This window comes from Telopea speciosissima, chromosome 5 (genome assembly GCF_018873765.1).
Source record: "Telopea speciosissima isolate NSW1024214 ecotype Mountain lineage chromosome 5, Tspe_v1, whole genome shotgun sequence".
NCBI lineage: Eukaryota > Viridiplantae > Streptophyta > Magnoliopsida > Proteales > Proteaceae > Telopea > Telopea speciosissima.
In genome coordinates this window covers 58,123,850-58,143,671 of record NC_057920.1, presented here as the reverse complement: position 1 = coordinate 58,143,671, position 19,822 = coordinate 58,123,850, and the positions used below count along the sequence as shown (strand labels likewise).

General features: G+C 42.2%; 1 protein-coding gene, 1 long non-coding RNA gene and 1 pseudogene across 3 annotated transcripts; 2 read left to right on the top strand and 1 right to left on the bottom strand.

Annotated features, from left to right (window-relative positions):
• The first annotated feature begins 1,566 nt into the window (after positions 1–1,566).
• Positions 1,567–10,905, top strand: LOC122661216. 2 transcript variants are annotated; one of them, XM_043856557.1, is made up of 8 exons: positions 1,567–1,831; positions 2,243–2,363; positions 2,537–2,620; positions 2,692–3,375; positions 4,330–4,696; positions 4,838–4,919; positions 9,577–9,830; positions 10,667–10,905. In XM_043856557.1, exons 1-7 carry the CDS (start codon positions 1,637–1,639, stop codon positions 9,781–9,783), a joined length of 1,740 nt encoding a protein of 579 aa, XP_043712492.1. In that variant the 5' UTR covers positions 1,567–1,636; the 3' UTR covers positions 9,784–9,830; positions 10,667–10,905. The 2 variants fall into 2 exon arrangements, with proteins under 2 accessions (XP_043712492.1, XP_043712491.1); XM_043856556.1 differs by having other exon boundaries at positions 10,640–10,905.
• On the top strand, positions 5,953–7,880 carry LOC122661217 (annotated as a pseudogene).
• Positions 8,645–17,443, bottom strand: LOC122661218. Its single transcript, XR_006332848.1, has 3 exons — positions 17,433–17,443; positions 9,381–9,393; positions 8,645–8,908 (listed from the first exon to the last, which is right to left on the bottom strand). It is a non-coding gene; the product is annotated as an uncharacterized LOC122661218 (long non-coding RNA).
• Between the last annotated feature and the right edge of the window lie 2,379 nt (positions 17,444–19,822).

Here is a 19,822-nt window from a genome sequence, read left to right as displayed (position 1 = left end):
ACGGATTTGAGTTTGGAAACTGCCTCTATGCTAAAGTAGGAGTAAGACTCCCTACATTATGACCCTCCCCAAACCCCGTAGTGGCGAGAGCCTCATGCACTGGATATGCCATTTTTCTATTAGACTCGTCTGCGGCTTGGGATTGAGTGACCATCGTGTTGTGTTCAACTCACAAGCCACCACATGTATTTCATGCTGATCCAATGGTTGGTAGACGGGCTCAGTTCATAATTCAAAATTGCTACTCAAAATTTCAAAAATGCCAAGTCACCTAGAAGCTCGCCAACTAATCAACGAATCGGCATAAAATCCACATAGTTCACCCTGATCCCATTTAGTTGGGATAAGACTGATTTTTTTTGAAATTGAGAGCTGGGAGATTTTATATATTTTTCTTTGAGAGAAAATTGAATCGACATGAAATCCACATAACTGACCCCGATACCATCTAGTTGGTATAAGGCTGAGTGTTTTTTGGAATTGGGAACTAAAAGCATTTATATATTTTTCTTTAGGGCAGACCTGGGGAGGGGGGAAGCTAACAGCCAAGAGACTCGTTTGGAGACCTCCTGGTGAGCGTGACATGGGCATGGCTAAGTTATTATTTGTTGTGTTTTGTTGGAGGGGTCAAAATAACTCTCAAAAGCATCCAAGAATCCATGCAAAGCATGGACCCACCTATTATAATTGATGGAGAATGTTTTCTGTGCTGCAGTGCAGGCTAAGCCAAGATACATGGGCAGCTGGGCAGCCTGAGCAGGGCAGGGTGATCATTGCACTCACCCCATGTGCTTGAGCGCAGCCCGTGCTGCTGCAAAGAACAATGCCCCAACAATTGATTAACCTGAGATGTCGATCCAACGGTTGACAACTTCAATATAACGTGGGATATTTTATTAGATACCATATCAAAGATTTCATCTGCCAATCATGGACCTGCCATTTCCATGTACCGCGATGCACGGTAACCAGAAAATCATGCATTAAATGTCACTGTGACGGTGACTACGACAGCTGGCTGGGATTTATTGATTTCAGGTCAAATCCGTCCGTATATTAATCCCCCACTCTTCCGTAATTCTCTCTCCGGTTTCTGTGACCATGTGCAGTTCGCCGTTAATCGTCAGATTGGAATCTTCTTGTCCTTTCCACCGAAAAACATACCACGCGACCTGATGTGATCATGTGACAATGTAAGAGCCCCTCGGTGGCCCTCATTCATTTGGTGACCTGTCGTTCTCTCGAGTTTATTTACCCCCAAGTACAGTCAGAACCAGTGCATTGAGATCTGAAATCAAGAAGGAAAAGTCAACCTTTTGCAAGATTTTCAGCCGTCGGATCCATTCCCGTTCGATGGTGACATAATCATTTTCATGAGACTAAAATACCCTTTCGTGTCCTATGTAAGTATAGTGAAAAGCGAAGCACAAAAACCAAACAAAAAAGCCAAAGAAAGCGATTGTTCTTAACTCATCATTAGAGAGGGCATTTCAGTCAACACGAACGGAACTGCAAATCTTTTAGCACGCGCCAAACACCCGCCATTGGAGCAAAATTTCTTTGCTTTAAAAGGAATCTCAACCTTGCTTTTCTCTCTGTCTCACTCTCTGGACTGTGTCATGAGAAGCTGTGGACAATGCCGGGATTAGGGGTTCAAGAGAAGAAACAATCGAGGTCGGGTTTCAGAGCTTGGGACGATAGTCCTGATTCTGTAAGCTTCACACAGGATTCGAACTTCAGTCTCTTCTCTTCCACTTCTGGAAGTGTTGATCGTTGCTCATTTGCATCTGATATTCACGATCACGAAGCTTTAGTTTCTGAAATCTCTAAGGTAAAAAAAAATAAAAAATTCCATTGCTTCCTTCCTTCCATTTTCGATCCGACAATGCGAATGAACTATCTTGTTCTGTATTTGCATGCAAAGACAACTTCTTCCTTCAACTGAAAATCTCTGCTTCACTTGTTTTGAGTCTTATTCTCAAAGAAAGAAAAAGTTTTGAATAGAAACGAAATCTTAGCTTATTTGACGTTTTATCTTTACTGTCTTATACGATTTATTCTTTTTGATTTCTTAATTTCCAAAGGAAACGATAAAAATCGTTTCCCCCCTGCTCAAAATTGACTGATAAATAGTTCCTTCGCTGTTCCAGTTGGAAATTGTTCGCATCCAACTGGAAATGGCGCTTTTGAGCTTTGAAATTCGTTTACTTTCAGAGAGTTAAGTACTTGGTGGTTCTGCCAGCATTTTGCAGGACGCGAGCGTGATCACTGTCGGTGTTCGAGTGGCCCAGATCTAGATCACAACAGACTCGGTACAGTCAATAAGAACAGTCTCCCACCCACAAAAGGAGAAAAGGCGAAAGGTACTGCCTAGAGTAGGAAGGATGGGTTCAAACAAAAGGAAAAAGTGAGAAAAAAAAAAAAGAAAAAGAAAAAGAAAGATACAGATAATATAATAGATAGGACTCCTTACGAGTTACAAAATTCAATTTCGGACGCTAATGTCTTTATCTGTGTCGCCTTCAATTATATACAGAACGAGAGGAAGAAGAAACGGAGACAGAGGACGATAATCAAATCCCAGATCCACCGCAAGATTCCTTCTCCCAAGCTCTCCAAGGTACCAAACACTTATTTCAGCTAATCAGCTTCCATCGTCCACAGCCTGAACTCTAAAACAATTCCTCACAGAATGTCACAACAGGCGACTTAAATCTGATGCTGTAGTGACTGTGAAAAGGTCAGAGAGGCGAAGACCTGCTTCCTTTGATCTGAACAATCAAGCGAGCGATGTCACCAGCTCTTCGCCGCGTTTGGAGGGCATGAAAAAGAGCACCGTTACTTCTCGCAGATCCGGTGCATTCCCCAGCCCAGGAACGCCGAATTACCGACACGGAACAGCAGCGATGCAGAAAGGATGGAGCTCAGAACGGGTTCCATTGCCAGTGAACGGCAGCCGGAGGTATGCGACTGCTGCCCTGTTGCCTCTCAACAGTGGAAGGACCTTGCCCTCCAAGTGGGAGGATGCAGAGAAGTGGATTTTCAGTCCGGTTTCGGGAGATGGAGTGATCAGATCTTCGTTGCCACATCCACAGAGACGACCGAAGTCGAAGAGTGGACCGCTTGGGCCACCGGGGATTGCCTATTATTCGACTTATTCGCCAGCCATGCCGATGTATGAAGGTGGCAATGTCGGTAATTTCATGCCAGGTTCTCCGTTTTCTGCTGGAGTACTGGTAGCAGATGGTTTTACCGGTCGTTGTGTTGATGGCGGTGGACATCTTCCGGCGGCCGTGGACCCTTGTATAATGCGGTCGGCTAGCGTGCATGGTTGCTCGGATATGTTGAGCCAGTCCTTGTTGCCGGGGACACAAGGTACATGACTTCCCCCCCCCCCCTCCCCCCTCCTCTCTCCTCCCTCCTCCCTCCTCCGTCCTCCCTCCTCCCCCCCCCTTGCGTCTGGCTTACTTTATAGGACCATTGTTTTCCGATATGATTTTCCTAATTCCTGGCGTCTGGAGTTTATTGTTTTCTTGCAACTACAACGGCTACTTCTTTCTCAAAGACACATTGTTCCTTACAACTTTGTTATTCTGGGTTTGGCGAGCCAATCTTTCGTATTGGCCGGCACATTAGACATAGAGACAGAGATGGAGAACCGAATGTAGCCATAAGCGAACCAGCAATGGATATGCACTAGCCTACTATAAACTTCCTATTTATCTCCCAAACTAACTAGTTTGATTTGATAGACCGTATCTTTTTCTTGCACCTGGTAGGAGGCAGTAGGAGACTAGGAGGGGAAAGTACCATTCTTTTTTGTATCGGACTTGTGCGCTGGCTATCAGCTTCATTTTCCACCTCGTTTGCAATGTGCCCTTGTGGGCACATTTGATTTTCCTTTGATGTAACTGCCCTCTGAACCCTGTTAATTATTCAACCTCATCTGGATTTCCACGGTTTATCCCGCTGTCTCAATTTAGCTTTGAGGTGGGAACCAGGTCATTGGATGAAACTCTTGTCCTTCCCCTCCCCACCCCCTTTTTCTGGTTTAACCCAGTTAACATTGAGGTCCATTCTTGAAATGATTCTCTGTTTTGTCCTTGTGCTGCTTGGGTATCAAACCTTTTGTTGTTGTAGAGGAGCATCCACACATGGTTTGAAACATCTTACCGTAGAATATGCAACTGACTGAATGTGGGTAGTGGTTGTTTAATCCTTTTTGTATTGTGTTGTAGAAAATCCATGCTGCTTTCAATATTTCAGAGAAGTGAAATTCCAACTAATTTATTGCCATCTGACCTATAAGCCTTTGGTTTGATCGTGCAGACACAAGACCAGATGGCACCAAGGATGCAGCGACCATGATTTCTCGTGCTGTTTCAAGAAGGGACATGGCAACACAGATGAGCCCTGAGGGTAGCACCCACTCGTCTCCCAAAGGGAGGCCTTCATTCTCGCCCTCTCCTCCTCCTTCACTCCTTCCCATTGTGGAGCTGCAGAGCTACCATTCCACTAAATCAGAAGTCAGGGATGTGCAAGTAGATGAGCGGGTCACTGTGGCAAGATGGTCCAGGAAGCGTACTACCCGACTACCTGCAAAGGGGCCACTAGATGCTGAGGAGTGGAGAAAGAAAGCCGCAGAAGCTCAAGTCTCCGCTTGGGAAGTTGCAGATACGACGAAGTGCATGTCAAAGTGTGCATCCTCTGTTCTTCTGTCTGTTTTTTACATATTGTTTGGCCAGACATAGCAATAGCTATGGTGGACACAGCACACAATTGACATTCCTTTTTGGAATGACTATGGTTGGAATGAAATGTGCCATCTTTCTTGCAGGATTAAAAGGGAGGAAGCCAAGATCACTGCATGGGAGAATTTGCAGAAAGCAAAGGCTGAAGCAGCAATGCGGAAACTAGAGGTTCTCCTTTTTAGCCTTTCATACATACTCTTTTCTCTTTTTCAGGTAGAGGATTGTACCTAAATATGAGTGGTTGAAAGTTAAAGAGTTATCAAAAAAGAAAAAAGAAAAAAAAGAGTTTAAACAATGCTGAGGTGGAGAGAAGTCCATTAACTGCTCTGGTTTAATTTTAAAAAGAGGGTAAATTACACCTGGGGTACCCAACATTTAGAGAAATTGCACCTAGAGTACCTGGCATTTGGAATTTTATGTTTGGGGTTACCTCATGTTTCATAAATATTATGTTTAAGGTACCTCATGCTTCACCAATGTTATGTTTGGGGTTCCTTCTTTTTTATATTTCCAATTTTACCCATATGTTTGGCCTTTTCTCCGGCTGACTTGCACCCACCTGAAGATACCGTGATCACAGAAAGTTCGAGAGCCTCTGCAACTCTTGTAGCCGGTCGATCATCTTGCTTTCCCTCTCCCACTCTGAAAGCCGTCAATTGCTCTCAGAACTAAGCACCTTTCCAGATACCCCCACCACCTCTGCCTTAGCAGCTTTTCCTCTCCTACTCCTCGGTGAACCGGATCAACCACTTAGGCATGGTCTACTTCTATTGGTGTTGGATTCTCCCTGCATACATCACCATCAATGCCACAGACTCCTCCCGTTCCTTCTCAACCTTTATCCCCTTTTTCTTCTTCTTCCCGATCTGATGCCCTTCTCTGCAACCTCTTTCTCTCCATTTCTTCACTGATCAGCTTTGAGTATTGATGGCAAGGTTGGTCCAGAGAATCTAAGTAGTGGTCGCAGCTTCTTCAGCTTCGACCAACTCCACCACTACTCAACACATCACCAACATTAAACCCAAATTTCCCAACAACGCCATCAAGAGCGACGGGACAAATCATACCACGTCGAGAAACAAAGACTTTGGGGTTGTCACACAGGTGAACCCCAATTTCACCCCGGAGGAGAACTCCAGCACCACGGCTTCTTCAGACTTGTTTGGAACTCAAGTCTTAAGTTTCCGTTTTGTGTTTGTTTTCTCTCTCTTGTTCTTCAAGTCTCGAAATAGGAAATCGACGTGGTAAAGTTATACCCAATAGTGAGCGAGGAATACAAGAAGGCTATTGAGAAATGCAAGAGGAAGCTCAGAGGGCTCATCATTGAGAAGAACTATGCTCTGATTGTTCTTCAATTGGCATGGCACTTAGCTGGGATCTTTGATGCTATGTGCAAGATAATCTACAAAAATAAAAGAAGAAAAAGAAGAGAAATAATAGGGAGAGGGAGAGAGAAAATGGGAAAAAGGAGAAAAAAGAGGGACTTTAAGGACGAAGCCTGGCGTCGTGGCGTAATTAGGAGATTGCCAATCCTCTTCTCAAGATAAATCTAGAGAGATAATTTAGGATAATTCATTCATCCTTTCATTACGTCTACTTGCATTTAAATAGGAATACAACCTAAGGATAACTACCCGTACAACTAAGTATCCCACTTCCATAATAACTCCTACCACTTACTAATAACTAATCCCCCAACTTTACGTTGATCACTCCCAACCCAATACTTAAAACTACTTAGAACAACAATTGACTTATACATACTAACACCATATCATAATCACCCACACCCATGTGCGTACGTAACAAATTCATCCCCCTAAAATCGGTCTTGTCCTCAAGACCAAAACAAAAGAGTACACAAATAAAAATTTAAATAATTCCCACCCGGATCCCAAATCTTGGTAGAGAAATTTTCGAAGACGATCCAACACAACTTGCAGTTTTGGATGGAGAGTCTCTTCTTCATCTTGCACGGTTGGAAGGTCACCTTGTTGTTTCCGTTAAATCGATCCGGGACGGTCGATTTCCTCTGCCGTGCCTGGCTTTAATGCCATTTGACACGTGCAAGATAATCTATAAATATAAAGAAGAAAAAGAAGAGAAATATTAGGGAGAGGGAGAGAGAAAATAGGAAAAAAGAGAAATTAAGGGTGGAAAGAGAAGAAATAGGAAAGAAATAAAGCCTGGCGTCGCGGTGTAATTAGGAGGTCACCAATCCTCTTCTCAAGATAAATCTAGAGAGATAATTTAGGATAATTCATTCTTCCCTTAATTACGTCTACTTGCATTTAAATAGGAATACAATCCATGGATAACTACTTGTACAACTAAGTATCCCACTTCCATAATAACTCCTACCACTTACTAATAACTACTCCCCACAACTTTACGTAGATAACTCCCAACCCAATACCTAAAACTACTTGGACCAACAATTGACTTATAGTCTTATAAACACTAACACCAAATCATAATCACCCATGCACCGATGTGTGTACATAACATTTGATGCCCGCACAAAGAAAGGAGTTCCATTTGGAACTATGAGGCACCAACAGGAGCTTGCTCACGGGCCAAACAGGGGTCTTGACATTGTTGTTAGGTTACTTGAACCTATTAAGGAGCAGTTTCCAATCTTGTTGCATGCAGATTTCGTTCAGTTGACTGGAGTTGTTGCCGTGGAAGTGACCGGAGGATCTGAGATTCCTTTCCATCCCAGGAGAGAGGACAAGCCTGCGTCACCACCAGAAGGCCGTCAGCCTGATGCCACAAAGGGTGGGTGGACCGTTTGAGTGGACACATGGGGCTTGGCGACAAGGAGGTTGTTGCTCTTTCTGGTGGCCACACCCTAGGAAGATGCCACAAGGAGTGCTCTGGGTTTGAAGGGAACCTGGACCAGCAACCTGCTCATCTTTGACAACTCCTACTTCATGGAACTGCTTACTGGAGAGAAGGAAGGCCTTCTACAGTTGCCAACAGATAAGGTTCTTTAGAGGACCCATCATTCTGCCCTTATGTTAAGAAATACGTTATAGATGTGGATGCAATCTTTGTTGACTATGCCGAAGCCCATCTGAAACTTTCTGAGCTTGGATTTGCTGATGTGAAATAAGAACAATGGGCCAGCAAAGCTTGTGTGTCTCTTCTTCCATTTAACACCAGATAGATAGATTAGGTATTGGGGTGAAAATGTTGGAGGTTTGGGTTATTTGGTGGAATGGGGAAAGAGAGCAGGAGAGGGACGGGATGTAGCAGGGTTCGTGGGGGTAGGTGAGGGAGCAGAGGGTAGGATGAGGATGTCAGGGAGGGAGCAAAGAGGGAAGGGAATGTGAAAAGAGAGCAGGGGAGGAAGGGGAGAGTGAGAGCGGGTGAGGGAGGGGGTGTTGCAGGGTTCACGGGGGTGAGGGAGGGAGCAGAGGATGGGGCGGGAATTCCGGGGAGGGAACAGAGCGAATGAAATGGAAGAGAGCTGGGGAGGGAGGGGTGTTGTGGTGTTCACGGTGGAGAGGGAAATACATAGGTGGGGGGAAGAAGAAAAAGCAGGGAGGGGATGTTGGGGATGGGGGAGAAAGCTGGGGGCAACGACAGGGGGTGGAGGGAGATGCAGAGTTAGGCGCTAGGGTGGGGGTGGGAGGAGAAAGGGCTTTGAGGGAAATCTAGTGGGGCGGAGAGGGAGTTGGGAAAGAGGGCGGGGAGGGAGATGTAGCAGGATGTAGGCGGCCATAGGGGGCAGCAGAGGAGGAGGTGGTGGTGGATAAATTGAAAATAGGAAAAAGTAACTAAAACATAATATTCCAAACGTTAGGTACTCTATATGCAGTTTTTCCTAAACGTTAGGTACCCTAAGTGTAATTTACCCATAAAAAATGTTGTTTGACTTGTTTCCCACGTAAAGGAAGTCTTCTGGTTTGGTCATTGGGAAACCTTCCTATAATCCATGGGCAGAAATGACCTGTCCGATGACTCCAATCTAAGACTATCCAACTGTTGGGCAACCTCTTGTTTGGATTCCAGATCCTCTTCAAAGCTCCAAAGTGGGCATCGGCTTTGTTCTTAACATTAGGGTAAAATGCTTCTGCAAAATATTTACAGCTTTGTCAGGTAAAAGTTCTCCAAAACACCAACAATGTGCTTTTCATTCTCTTTATTGGCCCCTGTGGTGCCACAGAGAATTATGTTCCTCTCTAGTTGGCTATTTTTATGGGAATCCTCTCCTTGTCATCTGTATATAATCATGTTTGGATTTTTCCTCTGTAAAAAATCATTGAAATTTTCAATATTTTACCCATCTGGGATTTAGTCTAAAACTTGACAAGAAAATATGCCTCCTTTGGCCATGTGGTTTTAGGCTAAAAATCTCTTGTGGATTCTCAAATCATGAATGCGCTCCCATCTGTTGTCCTTAAATACTTTAATACTTTTATTTTCTAACCTGATTTTCATGTTAACTGCAACCAATGGGAATGTGTTCTGGACACTTTCTTGGGTTAAGGTCTTCAGAGGATCTCCTCCTGTGGTTTGACTGAAACTTGCTGCATGAATATAGAGAAAAATTGGACAACCTCCAAAGCTGCCATATATAAGATTCATTGGTCATGTAAAACCCTATCACAAGTTCACAACAACATTAAAAAAGAAACTCTCTATCATCCAGAAAATTTGTTCATGTATTATCTTTTCTTTTATGTGTGTGTGTGTTTGTAAGAGGATTTTTTTTGTATGGTGTAGCCCCCTTGCCTCAATACCACAAATGGTATAGGGGAATACTGATGCTGTATGTATTGTAATTTGTCCATGTTACTGATTAGAAAGTTTTGTTCAGATGAAACTGGAGAAGAAGAGATCATCTTCTATGGATAGGATCATGAACAAGCTGAGATCAGCTCAGAGGAAGGCACAAGAAATGAGGAACTCTGTGTCTGTGAGCCAGGCCCGTCAGGTAACTCGGACTTCCGGTAGGGTTCTGTCTTTTCGCAGGACTGGGCATATGGGTTCCTTCAGTGGTTGCTTCACTTGCCATGCCTTCTGATGACTCATTCACTGTGTATTTGATCCTCTTCTACGTTTGAACACCTGGTAATCTCTCTCTCTCTCTCTGTCCACACACACACACTGACACACACCAAAGTAGCTTCTGTGATGTCTAATATACCAGAGTACCTCTAGTTCCTGTCTGGTTGGTTGCTCTAGTGCCTTGTCTGAACTTTGAATCATGCATTTTTTTTTTTTTTTTGCTTTTGAGACCCAACCGGTGAGGGTTGCTGGTAGGACATGATTGACTTCTGTTCAATTCAGAACCGGTACTTAGTTGCTTCCCTCTTCAGGCTCTTTTATGTGGCAATTTCACCCTATCCTTTTGTCAAAAAGAAAAGAAAGAAAAATTATTTACATCTTTGTTTTTATTAATGTTTTTGTTTAAGGAAAAAGATCTCTGACCGGGAGTGTGGCCTACGCCAGCACTCCCATGAGTCTACCTCCCAGGTTATATGATTAAATTTTAGTATAAAATTTGGCAAGTGGCCAATCTAGACCATTCTCTAGGTATCCCAATGGTCAAAATTTCCAAATCACCCAACCATATAATGGAATTATGTGGATTAGCCATAGATACATTATGTGAATACCCTTTTGCCTTCATTTTTTAAAAAATTTTATTACTATTATTTTTTAATAATTGTGTGGTCTTAGTCTTGGCCCTGAACTCTGGGTCAAAATTGAGACTTCTTTCTATGATCTGGAGGATCATGGTAATTTTTCCTATTTTTCTGATAATTTTTAAATTTAAATATCCTAATTGAATGAGCTATAATCAATGGTTGTTGCCCTGTGCATTGCATGGGCTTTTTTTCTTTTTATGCCAATTAAACTGTAACATCTTTGGTCAGGCAGAGAAGAACTAGCAGAGAAATAAGGGAGAAATAATGGATATTGGCATGGAGTATGGTACAATTCAGTTTTGTAGCAGCATGAAGGACTCAGCTCAAAGAAGTACCACAAATGAGATATTAGATTCACCCTCATCAGCATTCAGTTGGGATATCAAGTATATAAATAATGTCAATAATGGTCTAAAGTGCAATCGAAATACGTTTCTTGAACTCAAAAGATTTATCAAGCGTGATAATTACTCCCAAACAGGAATTCCAGGATGTGCAGGTGCATCTACCTTTTTTCTGAAGATGGCCAAGTAATTGATCCATATTTTGTAGGAAGATAGGAAGGGCTCTGATCTGTGCATATGACAAATCAATATATTTAGAGGATTGCTTCCCCAAGTAAGTCTAAATCGAATCATAGAACAAGAGGATAGCTTCCTCAACTTGACATGGTTAAAACTTTTATGGGAGAAAAAACGTGTGCCTGTGCCCAGGCACAGCTGTGTGCTAAATGACCAGCGCACCCCCTCGAAAGACATAAAGGACTATGGGTACGCCGGTCATTTTGTGCACAGCTATGACTGGGTGCAGGTACATGCCGCACTGCAGCACTGGTTAGCGTTCTTTTTCTCAATTTTTATATTAATAAATATTTGTACTCCATTGGAGATCCGTTCGTCACTAAGATTGGAGATCTGGTTACCTCAACAAGGCAGGAGCCTCAATCACTAATGCAGTAATGCTCCATCAAAGTACTTTATCAGCCAAATTGTCCTGCCCGATGCATTAATGTACCACATTGAATGGGAATCCTTCCAAGTTGGTGAATTCTTAATTGGGAAAATGTGTTTTTTTGTCCCCCTAACCTGAATATTACCTGGATCGGGTTAGCCCCTAGAATTTTATTAAAAATCAATCAATGAATAAAGAATACAAAAAGGGGGGGGGGAACATACCACCCTACCCCAATCCATAGGCGCAGAACTCTCACCTCAACTTTGAATCTGACCCATACAAACCAATAAACAAGCAAAATAGAACCTACTTCCTTAGAATTGGCAATCTTGCCTTGTCTTCCCGTAGTGTATGCTGCAAATCCGCAGGCGGTTGGTTGCCAACGTGGTAACTGATGAAAGAACCACTATCACAGTCTAGGTTGGCCATCCAATCCGCCGCCCTATTACTCTCCCTATAAGTAAAGGTAACCATAGCCCAAGTAGAAGTAATTAAGGCCAAAACTTCCTGAAAGTAATACCATCCCCTCCAGAGAGTACACCTCATACGGTTAACCATTCTAACAATGGAAGCAGAGTCAAAATTAACCACTACATCAACAAAACCCAAATCAAGACACAACTTCAGCCCATCTCTCAAAGCCCTCAATTCAGCCAATGAATTAGTGTAATCACCACAGAAAATTGAGAAGGCTGCCAAAGCAACACCCTCCTTGTCCCTGATGATCCCTCCACTCCATCCCCACCAACCCCAGGTTGCCTCCACAAGCATCATCCACATTAAGCTTCACCAAGACGTACGGTGGGCACAAAAAAACAGGAATAGGGCGTTGCATCCGGGCCGGAGGAGCCGATTGGCCCAAAATCTGTAGAATTAAGCCATCTCTATGGGAAGTTGCTCGCCGAACCTTGGAAGGGTACGAAAGGCCTCTCTCACCCATAACTTTAAGCAATCAATTATAGCACCGCAGGCCGCCTACATTCCCCATGTCTTCTATTATTCTTCTCCTGCCACAGCTCCCAAATAATTAAGGAAGGCAAAAGTCCAGTAATGTAAGCCCTTAGACTGCTACAACTTGCCAACCCTTGCCAAAGAAGAATACGACTTTTGACTTCCTATAAAGGCAGTAAATCAATGTCAAAGACACGTGATAAGAAACTCCAAACCTTCACTGCAGTGCCTCCAACAATGAGGCAATGATCAGTGGTCTCCCTCTTAGGCCTCCAGCAACAGTTACACTTCGAAGCCATAGGAATGCCTATAGCCATTAAAGAATCATCTGTGAGGATTTTCCCATTGATGAGTTGCCATGTAAAAAAAACTACCTTCGTGGGCAGAGATTGATTCCAGATCCATTTAGCATAGGCTACCTCAGGCGAACCGCTCCGGACTTCATTCCAGATTGATCTAGCAATGATGGCACCATCACTAGAGCCAGTCCACACCAAAACATCATCCTTATCTGAAAAGATAAAACTAACCTGAAGGACACTTTTCCTGACCCCAGCCGAGTCAACCCGGTTCAACAAGTCCTGCCTCCAAGAGCCATCCTCATTTACATCATCCTTAACCTGCAAAGTCATGTCAACCTGAAGGTCGTTGTCCACAAAATCAATTAAAGGACCAACCCCAACCCAATTATCCAATCAGAACAATATATTCCCAACGCCAACTAACCATCGCGATTTCTCAAGCATGAAATCTTTATAAGCCAAGGCATTCCTCCAAGATCTCGACTCTTGCCCACTTGATCCTGCCAAAGCAACATGATGACCCTTGAAAGCTTTAGCTTTGAAAAAGGAACCCCAAAGCGAAAGGCCAACAAAAATCATCCACCATCCCTTGAGCCTTAGTGAGAGCCCGAAATCCTCCAACAACCTAACCCCCAACCCCCCTTCCTCCATAGGCCTACAGACCTTCTTCTAACTCACCCAGTGCCTTCGCTTTCCTCCACAAAAAATCGGCAAAAATGCTATAGATCCTCCTAAGAACAGCCTTTGGCTGCTCCAAGGATGCCAGAACATGGATGGGAATAGATGCAAGAATGTGTTTTAACAATGTCGCACGTCCCTCAGTAGACAAGAGCTTTCCTTTCCAACTTGCCACTTTGTTTCTTATTCTTCCAATTAGGTCATCAAAGAAACAAACTTTAAGCCTTCCAGTATAAAGAGGGGCTCCCAAGTAAGTTATAGGTAACTCCTTTCTTGCAAACCCAGTGATGGTCCCCACTATTCGAGCTCTAGCCACCAAAGCCTTTTTACCCAACACAAAACAACTCTTTTGCCTATTTATAAGCTGGCCCGAAAAGCTTTCATACCTGCTAATAAAGCCCAAGATTTGCTTTAACGAGGTTTTCAAACCCCTGGTAAAGATAATAATATCATCTGCAAACAGGCAATGGGAGATTCCAGGACACCCTCTTGGAAGCAGGAAATAAGATGCTCACCCCTCAGGAAACAGATTTTTTATCCCCCTGCTAAGAACCTCCTCCGCCAAAATGAATAGAGCAGGAGATAAGGGATCCCCTTGTCTCACTCCCTTGGAAGACTTGAAGAAACTTGAAGTAGAGCCTCCCATTACTATCGAAAACCAGCAATTTTCTATAGTCTTCCTTATTAAACCAATCCAAGCATCAACAAACCCAAATTTAGAGAGCACTAAGTACAGGAAATTCCACTCCAGACGATCCTATGTCTTTGTCATATCCAATTTAAGAATCATGTTTTCACCCCGGGTCTTCCTGTTCAAATCCTGGGCGATCTCCTGGACAATGGAGATGTTATCATGGATACACCTGCCCTGGACAAAAGCGCTCTGCTCTTCCACTACCAAGGAAGGGAGAAGACCAGCCAATCTAGAAACAAAAATCTTGGCAATAATTTTGTAAGAAAAGTTATAGAGGCTTATAAGTTAGAAATCAGACAATACCTCAAGTCTGTCCTTTTTAGGAATAAGCACAAGATTGGCGGACATAAAGCTTCTTGGAAGACTGGCCCCCTTCAAAGAAATCCTTTAGTACCGCCTAGACATCACTACTAACAACCTCCCAACAAGCCGTGAAAAAATGCTCAGAGAAACCATTAGGACCCGGAGCACTGTTACTCGACAAGGTAAAAACAACCCCCTTCACCTCTTCCAAAGAGGGAGGAATCAACAAACAAATATTATCCTCCTCCGTCACCACCTGAGGAATGTGGGCCAGTAGATCCTCATCCACCAAACATCCCTGTCTGGCAAAAATATCCGAGAAATGACTCACCGCTGTCGAAAGCACTCCCTCATGGTCAGTAATCCATGAGCCATCAGTTGCTTTAATTTTTGGAATATCGCCTAGCCGTCTTTTGATATTAACCATAGAGTGGAAAATTTTAGTATTCCAATCCCCCTCTTTTAACCATGTAGCCCTAGATTTTTGCCTCCAAAAGATTTTCTCCTACAGCAACACCCCCCAACACTTCCTGGCCTCTACAAGGACCCCCATTGAATCAGGGCTAGCAAGGAGGTCGTAAGCCATCTCCACCCTGCTAACCACATCCTCAATATCGCTGACTTTCTGATGAATATTGCCAAAGACCTCCCTATTCCATGTACGGAGTGCACCCCGTAGCCATTTGACCTTCGCGAACAAAACATATAGCGGAGAACAGAAAACAGGCAACTCCCACTAGGCCTTGATAAAATCATGAAAACTCAGATGCAATATCCACATCTGTTGAAACTTGAAAGCTGAAACATGCCGAGTACTAGGATCTGTAATAGAGAGCCACAAAGGCGCATGATTTGAGCATGTTCTACTGAGATGGGTAACCTCAAACCTAGGATAAGCAGCTAGCTAGGCCGGGTTCAGTAGAAAACGATCCAGCCTGGCCAAAATCCTCCCTGCGCCAGCTTGATTATTAGGCCAGGTGTAACAATTTTCAGCATACCCTACATCCACAAGACTAGCACTACTAACAAAATCACCAAAGTCATCCATAGACAAGGAGCACGCAGGCCTACCACCAGCTTTCTCAAAGGGAGCCAAAATAGCATTAAATCATCACCTACCAACCAAGGGAGAGAGGTAGACCGAGAGAACCGATCAAGGGCCTCCCACAACTCCCTGCGATCAATAGCCGTATATAGCCCATGGACAAAGGTGATATGGAAGCTAAGCACTTTGGTTGCTAGGCATTCCAGCGTGACAAACTGATGACTCTCCTTCACCACATTTACTTGCAACGTGCTCCTCTAGAAAACCCAAGTCTATCAGTAGTATACACTGAATCCAGAACAATCCTCTTCAACATAACTTGCGTGTTAGAGAGCTGTGCTTTAGGCTCCGCTATAGCTATTAAATCAGCCCCATGCTGCTTAACCATCGCTTTCAACCACCTAGACGTAGGCTTTATTCCCCACACCCCGAGCATTCTAAAATAAACAATTCATTTGGAAACAAGGAGAATAGTATCCACCGGTCCCATGGACCTCGTAATGCGTCTTTGAGCACCCCCCCCCCTCACCTCCCAAACACGCTTTAATTTTTTCATTTATACACTTGAGCTGCATTGAAAACAGTTGACCGTGGAGACTTGTGTTTCACCCTTGGAAGCTCCACCGCCTTCCTCTTACCATCTTCTTCTCCCAACTTCTCGAAGGTTCTGCGTAGCCTCTCCCCGAGAGTGGCATTAAAAGTCTTGAAGCTTTCCAATAACTTGGCTCGGTTCAAGGGAACATTATCCCTTATATCCACCTATCAGTCGTCTCTGATGCAGAGACTTCCCAGTTTATCCCCAAAGAATGGCATTGAGGAGCCCTCCAGGGACTGCGAACCTATCATCACCATTACGCCATCATCTACCCCTTCAGTTCCCGCCTCACAAATCACCTCCAGTTACACTTGGGCAGGTGCAACCACAGCTATCGCCTCCAATCCACCATCACCCGCCAAATCGGTCCTCGAAAAAACTTAAGGAACCACAACACTTGCAACTCTGCCAAACAGTTCCCCATCCTCCATGACAACACTGGGCACCGCCTCAACAGCCTCTGCGACCATAGAACAAAATCCTCCTCCAGCCGAATTAACCACAGCCACGTGACCATCACTGCCTAGACCTCCCCCAGCAGAAAAGGTGGTTTCACATAATGGTTTTTTACTAAATTTTTCCATGAAAAATACTCATCTCAATGACTCCTTCCTGGATAAATTTTCAAATGAAGTCATCAAAGCACAAAGGGATTTTCGACGTAATGACATCCTCCAACTCAAGCCAATAAATAAGAAACATAGAAAAATCATCAAAATCTCTTAATAAGCTTCAACATCTTTAGCCAAAAGAGAGATATCACTGGAAAATGGTCTCAGTCAAAAGACATAAGAAAAGGACAACAAAGTTTCGAAGCATGCTGAAACAAAGAAGAATTAACAGATACAATAATAAGTAATCACAAATCTGATGGTCAGCCCAAGAGAGAGAATCGGTGATCCCGTTGAGGTTCCTACTTACTATAACCCACTAGTAAATGTCCTTGTTAATGAATTCCAAAATGGATTATGAGTTTTAACAACAACAAACTGAGCCTTATCCTAATTAAATGGGGTCGGCTACATGGATCCAAACAAATTAAGTAGGGGAATTGTGGTATAAACTCTAAATAAAAGATGAAAAAAAAATAGAAAAATGGAAAATGAGATGAGAAAAAAAATATATGAAAACAACAAATGGAAAATGGAAAATGAAAGAAAAATGACAAACGAAAGAATAAAGCATTAGGAAAGAGGCACCACTCAGCCTGTCAAGAGAATCTCAGATAAATGAGATTTGCAACATGGATCATTGTCCTCCAATAGGCTCTATCCGAGGTCATATTTGGTACAAGACCTAACTAAATGGGGTCTAAAATGGATTATAAGTTTCTTAAACAAAATTTTATTCCAAAGAAAATGAGTTTAAAAGACAATTTATTTGCAAAATATATATATAAAAAAAAAGTCAAGTGAAACAAAGAAGCTTGGTTAAAAAAAAATCTAAAAAAAAAATTCTACAAAAAAAGGTAAATTACACAGACCTCCCTTTTTCGCTACAAAACCTTTCTCCCTAAAATCAACCCCTATTGCTTCATCGTTTCCAACCCCAGCTTACTTCCTACAACTTCATCGTTTCCAAGCTCGACTGCACGAACAAAACAAATTGCTTGTATAATACAGAGATTTGTTCTCTTTGTCAAGAGATCCCCTGGGAAAAAAAAAACTCATACCAATTGTAGCAGTGCTAACAATTGGTCTTTCTTTGCTTTAATTTTTTGTCTTTGCAATGTGAACTCCACTTAATCCTTAGATGTGGCTTTTCCAACAAGATAAGAAGATTCCGTTGGCTTTGGGTGTGTCTTATATTTTGCGGGTCCACATAATTGTAATTGGTCTGTATTTGTAATTGGTACAGTTTTGGGCCAATTACATGTGTGGTGGTAGAATTATAATTATGTGGGGATTAAGGTTTTGGTTTCCCTATATATTGTCTCTATGTGGATAACCCTGGCAACAAGCAAAGGGGAACACTTTGTGAAGTGGAGAGTGGTGTAAAGAGTTTTTTTAAGAAATTAATAGTGAAAAATCTATGGTTCTCTCGGGTGGATGTAGGCAATCTTGGCAAACCACGATAAATTCCTTATGTTGTGTGTGATTGTTTGTTTAGGTTCTTTCTTGTGGTTGCGCATTCACCCCCAACAAGAGGTATCAGAGAGTGGTTCGGTGGATCTTTGCATGAGGTGCCTTAAGATTTAGGAAAAGGATGGTGTGCAAGGAGAGGAAAAAGGTTTCCGGTGAATCGGAGGTACGATTCTGTGACTAATCGGACCGTGGAGAAAAATAAAGGGAGTGTGGTATGGGGGGTCAATTGTTTTTAAGGTTTTTCGACGTTCCGGACTCAATGAAAGGGATGGATTAGATAGATTTTGCTCCATTGGTATAGATCTTGTGGGTTCGTGTAGAGATCAACGGTAATATGGTTTGTTTAAGTTGATGGCGGGCACGGAGGGCACAAGTCAAGTAAATAGGATGGTGGTTAAGGGGTTCAAGTTTCTCCATTGAACGCTTCAATGACCATAATGATTTCACCTTGTGGCAACAATGGGTGAAGAATATTCTTACGCGAAAGGGGACAATCAAAGCTCTTAGGAAGAAATCAGAAAAACTAGAGAAGAAGGATAATGAGTGGCAAGAGTTAATGGATTTAACAAACAGTACGATCCAGTTGTATCTTGCAGATAACACTCTTCATGAGGTCATTGGGTTGGTAGATCCAGAGAAAGTTTGGACAAAGCTGGAGAGCAAGTATAAATCCAGGCCATTAAACGATTGTGATTTGTTTAAGTTAAAACTGTTCAACAGATTTGTCATTATTGATGTATATGTCATGCTAAATGTGCTATGTTATTTATATATCTTTTTAATGCATTGAATGCATCTCCCAAAAGGTAGAAAAAACATTTTGAATTTGTCATTGAAACTTTTGGAACTATTCTGTTAACCTACTCTACAGCCTATGCTACATTGAAAGGGAAAGAGATATTATATCTAGCCTATTCTGCAGCCTATGCTATAACCTTGAAAAGAAAATCTCTACCCTATTATGTAACCTATAACATTTCTTTAAATATAATTGTTTATACTTTATACATAAAGCATCTTTATACTTTACACTGCTATTGAAACATAATTAAATATTTAAAACACAAAAGGACTTGGCTGTGTTTTTTTTATTGAGATACACGATAACAAAAAGAGATTGGATAATATTATTATATGTTATAATTTCATAACACTCATTATTCATTAGTAGTACTATTGACCGTACAACAGTGATACATATATAATTATTTTCTGTTGTCACTTCCTTTTAAAATCAACATTCATATTTTTTTATTTGTATCTTATGTTACTTGAATGTTAGAAATAATCCTAAATCTTTTTCCATTTTAATTTAAACTTGTACTATTTTTACATATCAATATGTATGTTATGCCATTCACATAGTTGAACTGAACCGACTCATACCCTTAACATAGAATATTTCAGTCAATTCAGTGACTCTTTGGAGTAAGATTGAATCGGAATTTAACGCGGAAAGAAGTGTTGGATTCATTTTTGAAACTAGTGTGTGAAAATATAACTGGAATAAAAAACTAAGGGACCGTTTGACAACGTTTTGTTTCTGTGCCAGTAATATTCTCAGCACACAAATGAAACAGAAAAACGTTTGATAAATCCGTTTTGTTTCAAGTGTTTTTGATAACAAAACTCAAAATTTTTAACAATTTATGTCCAAAAAAATATTTTTGACATGTCAACTATTTGTTGTTATTACCATTTTGTAACCCAATGTCAAAAACTGTTACCCGTGTTTTGTCGAAAGAGAGCCCTAGGAGCTCAACGATATTACAAGCTCATCGTCTTCAGCCAGCCTTAGGAGTTCA